Source organism: Dama dama, chromosome 3 (assembly GCF_033118175.1).
Source record: "Dama dama isolate Ldn47 chromosome 3, ASM3311817v1, whole genome shotgun sequence".
In the NCBI taxonomy this organism is placed as follows: domain Eukaryota; kingdom Metazoa; phylum Chordata; class Mammalia; order Artiodactyla; family Cervidae; genus Dama; species Dama dama.
In genome coordinates this window covers 47,992,249-47,999,280 of record NC_083683.1, presented here as the reverse complement: position 1 = coordinate 47,999,280, position 7,032 = coordinate 47,992,249, and the positions used below count along the sequence as shown (strand labels likewise).

Below are 7,032 nucleotides of genomic sequence, written 5' to 3'. Positions count from 1 at the left end.
ATCTTTTCTATCATTAGTCTGAATTCTTTCTCAAGTAGATTGTCTATCTCCAACCCACTTAGTTGTTCTTCTGGGGTTTTATATTGTACCTTCATCTGTCATGTATTCTTCTGCTGTCTTAGTTTTTCTGACTTTCTGTGATTGTAGTCTCCAACCCACAGGCTAGAGGATTGTGGTTTCTCTTGTTTCCTGTGTCTGCCCCAGTATGTGAGACTTGTCTAAGAGACTTATGAAGGCCTCTTGGTAGGAGAGATTGGTGTCTGCCCACTGGTGGGTGAATCTGAGTCTTGTCACTCTGGTGGGCTTGTCTGTGTCAAGGAGTATGTGTAAAAATGGCTATAGGTTCCAAAATTCTTTAAGTAGCCTATCTGCTCATGGGTGGTGCAGTGTTCCTGCCTTGTTGGTTGTTTGGCCTGAGGTGTCCCAGCTGTGTAACTTTGGGTGGGGCTGTTGGGTGGGGCAAAGTCTTGATGTCAAAATGGCAGCCTCCAGGAGAGCTAACACCAGTGAGTACTCATTGGTACCTTCATCTCCAATGTCCTGTCCATAGTGAACCACAGTCAACCTCCCACATCCCCAGGAGACTCTCCAAGACCCTCAGGTGCCTCTGACCCAGGGTCCTATGGCATCTTATATTCACTGCTTTTTCCCTGGGTCCTGGTGCACATGAGAGTTTGTGTGTGCCCTCTAAGAGTGGAGTTTCTATTTTCCTCAGTCCCATGGAGTTCCTGCAGTCATTCCCTGCTGGCCTTCAAAGCCACTGTTCTTGGGGTCCCTCCTCCCAATGCCAGACCCTAAGGCTGAGGCACCTGTTTGGGGGCTCAGAATTCTCACTCCTTTGGGAGAATTCTGTGATGTAATTATTTTCCAGTTTGTTGGCTGGTATGGATATGGTTGTATTGTGAATGCACTCCTCCTACTGTCTCATGGCTTCTTTTTTGAAATATAATTACACTCTGTTTTTATTTATTTATTATGGATTATTATTTTGGCCTTACCACATAGCATGTGGGATGGAGGATCTTAGTTCCCCAGCCAGGTATCAAACTCACTCCCTCTCCAGTGGAAGCATGGAGTTTTAAGCACTGGACCGCCAGGGAAGTCCCTCATGGCTCCTGTATTGTCTTTGGATGTAAACTATTTTTTTTGGTAGGTTCCAGTCTTTTCTGTTGATGGTTGTTACCCAGATAGTTTTGAATTTGGTGTTTTGGGGAGAAGAGGGGAACTTATGTCCTTCTACTCTGCCATCTTGTCTCCAGCTCCTTACTCTATCATTTTAGAAATAAGAATAGGCTTCTTGTGAGCAAGTGGACAAAAGTACTAGCTAAGGCATAATGGCAGAGGACACCCACCTCTACTCAGTGTTGACAGGTAGGTAGAGCTTTGTGGCCAACTGGAAGAGGTTTATGATAAAAGATGCTTTGGCAAGGCTATGGGAAGTGGTATACACTTCCTTGCTGTCTCTGAGTTGCCATGTACCTACCAACCTGGAAGCTCCAAACAAGTGTGTATATTAACATCACAGAAAGTGGAATTCAAAGTAGAATATTAAAGGGAAAAAAGCTACACTTTTAATGACAAGAGGTATAACCCAGAATGAAGAGAAGGCCATCATGATCTTTAAGGGTACAAAATCCAGTTTGAAAGTGAAGGCAGCAAAAACTTGGAAATAGCATGAAATACATACAAAGGCACAATGATGATGGCAAACTTACACGTGTTTTTAAAAGTCTTGGGCAAAGGAAACAAAAGTCAGCATTTTAGAAGATTTCAGTATACAGTGATTAGGATGACACAATCTTCATATTAACACCTAAATAGCAATCACCTTATTAAAATATGCATGTGAACTCTTACCCAATACAGATAATTTAATGGAACATGAAAAGATATATCCATGAATGTGTTTTCTCATGAATGTAACAACCATTTAATGTTAGGAAATTTACAGTTCATCCAATAAGAAGACATACATTATCTCAATAAGTGGTGAAAATCAACTTTACAATATTCAATATCTATTTTGATAGTATACTTTTATAACTAAAAATGGATACCTATAACTAGGTAAGATATAGGCTCTATGCCGATGTCTAACACTATATTAATAATGAATTGTCAAAGCAGTTTTTCTTTTTTGAATTTTAATTTTATTCTTTATTAAATGTTTTTACTGAAATATAAAGTATAATATATAAATTACAGGCATATAATATAGTGATTCACATTTGTTAAAGATTATACTCCATTTGAAGTTATAAAATATTTGCTATATTCCCTGTGTTATATAGTATATCCTTGTAGCTTACTGTTTATCTAATAGTGTGTACCTCTTGATCCCCTTGGAGAAGGAATGGCTATCCACACCAGTATTCTTGCCTGAAGAACCCCATGGACAGAGGAGCCTGGTGGGTTACTGTCCAAGGGTCACAAAGAGTCGGACACAACTGAGCAACTAACATTTCACTTCACTTTACTTAATCCCTTACCTCTGGGTTGGCCCTCTCCCTTTTCTCTCCTCACTGGTAAAAACTATTATGTTCTCTATATCTGTGAGTCTGCTTTTTTGTTATATTCCCTAGTCATAGTTTTTACATTTCACAGAGATACCATATAATATTTGTCTTTCTCAGTCTGACTTATTTCACATAGCGTAATGCTCTCCAAGTTCACCCACATTTCTGCAAATGGCACTATGTCATTCTTTTTTTTATGTCTGAATCATATTCCATCGTTTATGTATAATACATCTTCTTTATCCATTCATCTGTTGATGGCCACTTAGGTTGCATCTGTGTCTTAGATGTTGTAAATAGTGCTGCTATGAACATTGGGGTATCTTTTTGATATCTTTTTGGTATCTTTTGTATCTTTTTGAATTAGCCTTTTCATCTTTTCCAGAGATATGCCCAGGAGTGGGATTGCTGGACCATATGGTAACTTCACTTTTATAAGGAACATTCATAGTGTTCCCCTTAATGACTATACCAGTTTACATTCCTATTCAGAGTGTAGGAGCATTCTCTTTTTCCTACATCCTCTCCAGAACTTATTTGATGATAGCCATTTTGACTGGCGTGAGGTGATACTCAGTGTAGTTTATATTTGCATCTCTAATTAGCAGTGTTGAGCATCTTTGCATGTGCCTGTTTGCCATCTGTATGTCTTCTTTGGAGAAATGTCTATATAGGGTTCTTCCAATTCTTTAATTGGATTTTTTTTTATATTAACTTGTATGAGCCTTTTGTATATGTGGAAGTTAAACCCTTGCTGTCAATCACTGGCATGTATTTTTTCATACTCCATAGATTGTGTTTTTGTTTTGTTCATGGCCTCCTTTGCTGTGCAAAAGCTTTTAAGTTTAACTAGGTCCCATTTGTATATTTTGCTTTTATTTATTTTTCTTTGGAAGACTGACCTAAGGAATTATGATATGATTTATGTAAAAGACTATGTTGCCTAATTGTCATTTGTGAGTTTTATGGTGCCCCAGGGGGCTCAGATGGTAAAAATCGTCCTGCAGAGAGACCTGGGTTTGATCCCTGGGTCGGGAGGATCCCTGGAAAAAGGAATGGCTACCCACTTCAGTGTTCTTGCCTGGATAATTCCACAGAAGAGGAGCCTGGCAGGCTATAGTCCATTGGGTCACAAAGAATCGGACACGACTGAGCAGCTAACATTCACACATGATATCATAATTTGTATGTAAGTTTTTAAGCCACTTTGAATTTATATTTGTGTATGGTGTGAGGGAGTGTTATAACTTCATTGATTTACATCCACTAAAAACAATGCTCTCTTGCTGTTTTAATTTACATTATGCTACTTCTAATGACTTCTCTCTGGCTTCCATATGTATATACATCAAATATGATGATACATTTTAAAATTATGTGTGTTTCAGGCAAGAGGTTTCAAAATGCAATAACCATATTTAATATAATGATATGCTCATTCTTATTTGATTTTTATTGCAGTAAAAAACACACCACATAGATTTAATGCTCTTAAGTTTTTACATGTACAGTACTGTAAAGTATATGCAATGGCACTGTAACAAATGTCTTTTTTATATTGTGTGACTGACACTTTATGCCCTTTGGATAGCAGTTTCCCAATCCTGTTCCCCCAGACCCTGGAAACCACCATTCTACTTTCTGCTTCTATGAGGTGGATCTTTTAGATACCTCAAATAAATAGAATCAAACAGTTTTTCCTCCTCTGTGACTGGGTTTTCTCCCAATATCTTCAAGTTTCAACTATGTTGTCACACATTGCAGACGTTCCTTCTTTATCAAACTGAATTATACTCCATTGTATGACTGTACCACATTTTTTTTAATCCATTCATTTGCTCATAGACATTTAAAATGTTCATTCTTTGCTTATTCTTTGACTATTTGCAGGTACATGCCATTTAATGCCTATGGTACCACCAGGTCAGGTAATTAGCTGTCTCATTCTGGAACACTAAATGTGTCTAGGTGACTTGTTCTTTGCCTTTCTACTAATGGGCTCCTTTGTGTAACTCTACAGGTCAAGTAATGGGCTCAGGGAGCTTTGTTCATGTCAAGGTCTTTGTTCTTGTTCTGCCTCCTCAACTGTAGTGAAATTACTCCTTCTGGATTAGATTCCAAGGCTGCAGTAGGAGCTGATGTCTCTGAGCCTTTCCCCTCAGATCCATGATTGGCCAAATACTTCTCTGAGTATATTTTTTTCAGCTTTTGGAAGTCATTTCACTTCGAGTAAGAAACAAATATAATTAACTTAATCAAAAGTCAAATTACATAGGAGCTCTGTTTACAAAGTTCTCTCTACTTGTAGATTGCTTCTCTTGTAGAAGAAAGGTCCCTTTGCCATTTCTTACCCTGAGACACATATTGGCTGCCTCAGTATCCTCTGCAGAGCTGCCTTCACCTCCTGGTTCTTGAAGCTGTAAATGAGTGGGTTTATCAAGGATGTGATCACACCATATTGTACAGAGACAACTCGCTCCAGGACTGATCCTGAAGAGGGGCTGATGTACCTGAATAGAGCCGTCCCATAGAATAAGAGCACCACGGTGAGGTGGGAGGAGCAGGTGGAGAAGGCTTTGCCTTGGCCTTTAGAGCAGGAGATACTTAAAATGGCAAGAATAATTTTTGAGTAAGAGAAGAGGATTGGGGGAAGTGTCATAAGTCCTAGAAATGCAGTGGACCCAGCTAGCAGGATGGTGTTAGGCATGGTATCACTGCAGGAGATGGGGAAGAGTGAAGGCAGTTCACAACTGAAGTGGGAGATGATATTGGGACCACAGAACTGTAAGCTCTGGGCACAAAGATTATTCACTAGTGAGTTCAGAAACCCCATCAGCCATGCTGCACTGACCATTGCGGTGCACAGAGGTCCGTTCATGATCACAGTGTAGAGCAGAGGGTGACAGATGGCAGCATAGCGGTCATAGGCCATAGCAGAGAGCAGGCAGCCCTCAGTGCCTCCAGAGAAAATGAAAAAGAAACTCTGGGTAATACATCCCCACACTGAAATGGTTTTCCTCTGAGACAGGAAATTCTGCAGCATCTTGGGCACAGTGACTGAAGAGTAGCATATGTCTAGGAAAGACAAATGACCAAGGAAGAAGTACATGGGCGTGTGCAGGTGAGGATCAGCTCTGATCACCAGGATCATCATCAGGTTCCCCATCAGGGTCAGGAGGTAAATTCCCAAGAAGAGAACAAAGAGCATGGTCTGGATATCTGGGTCAGTAGACAACCCCAGCATCACAAATTCATCAATAATGCTAAGATTTTTCATGGTTTCTTAGATATTCCATCCCTAAAGGGAAAGAAATATATACTCATTTGGTGGGATAATGATCGGAGTCATTCTCTGCGAATAGGATTTTTTAATCTAAAAGATCTGCTTCTTAGCTTTCAGCCAGAAAGTGAATCTGAGTATAAATACCTGACAATCCTATTACCCAATTAAATACTGCAACTTTCCTTCTCCTGCCTCTAAATACTCCCTATTAAGCTGAACATAATACTTATCACTTTCTAACATATGGATAATGGATCTAGTACATTAAAGATTATTTTTCCCTGTTATAACTTATATTACACACAAGCAAGGATGTTTGTCTGTTCATCGCTACCCACCCTGCCCATGAAAGCAATCCAACTTGCCAATAATAGCGAATCATTCCATAAGTTTTGAGTAGAGAAGAGGATCACAAAAGTGTCACAATGCAGTCGACTCAACTAGATGGCTCTAAAAAACATTTGTTGAATAAAAGAATGGTGCCTCCTAGTACAATCCCTTAACTGTCATTGCTGCGATCCCCTGACCTGTTAGATCAGGGGATGTTAGTGTGTTAGTGGCTCAGTTATGTCCAATCTTTGTGACCCATGGACTGTAGCCCACCAGGCCCCTCTGTCCATGGAATTCTACAGTCAAGAATACTGGCGTGGATTGCCATTCCCATCTCCAGGGGATCTTCCCAACCCAGGGATTGAACCTGGGTCTCCTGCATGCAGGCAGATTCTTTACCACCTGAGCTACTAGGAAAGCCTCACAAATCTATCCTCTCATGTTTTTCCCCAGACTTTCCTCAGTATCTGATATCATTCAGGACTCTATGAACTCTCGAAGTTGCAACAAGTAGAAAGGCACCCAGAAGCAAAGCAAGAAACTTCATTTTTTGTGTTGCTGCTTCTGAGCAATTAAGAGTTTAAATTCCTAGTATATCTCATCTGACATGTAAATGAAACCTGGTATCTGACTTCATATTTTCAGACTGAGGACAATATGTGATAGAAAGGTGACCTTACTTGTACCGTAACTTGATGTCTCAGAGCCAGAACTAGCCCAGGGTTTCTGATTTCACAGCCCATTCTCTTTCCAGTACCTCACACAGAGACAGTAGGTATTTTTGGATGTAAGGAGTTTGGGGTTTAGAGCAGTGTGGTTTTTAGGGTACAGGAGTGATCACCAGTTTCCTTGATCCTATGTATTTGCATTATAGGGGAGTGGAATGCAATAGTAGGAAGTCAA

At 39.9% G+C, this 7,032-nt stretch overlaps 1 protein-coding gene across 1 annotated transcript; it reads right to left on the bottom strand.

The window, feature by feature from the left end:
* Positions 1-4,863: 4,863 nt before the first annotated feature.
* LOC133043197 (olfactory receptor 8S1-like) lies at positions 4,864-5,793 on the bottom strand. Its single transcript, XM_061124025.1, has one exon. The coding sequence runs from the start codon at positions 5,791-5,793 to the stop codon at positions 4,864-4,866; it is 930 nt and encodes a 309-aa protein (XP_060980008.1).
* Between the last annotated feature and the right edge of the window lie 1,239 nt (positions 5,794-7,032).

Coding starts and splice junctions, on each gene's coding strand:
- LOC133043197 (XM_061124025.1), bottom strand. CDS start 5,793: ATGAAAAATCTTAGCATTATTGATGAATTTGTGATGCTGGGGTTGTCT.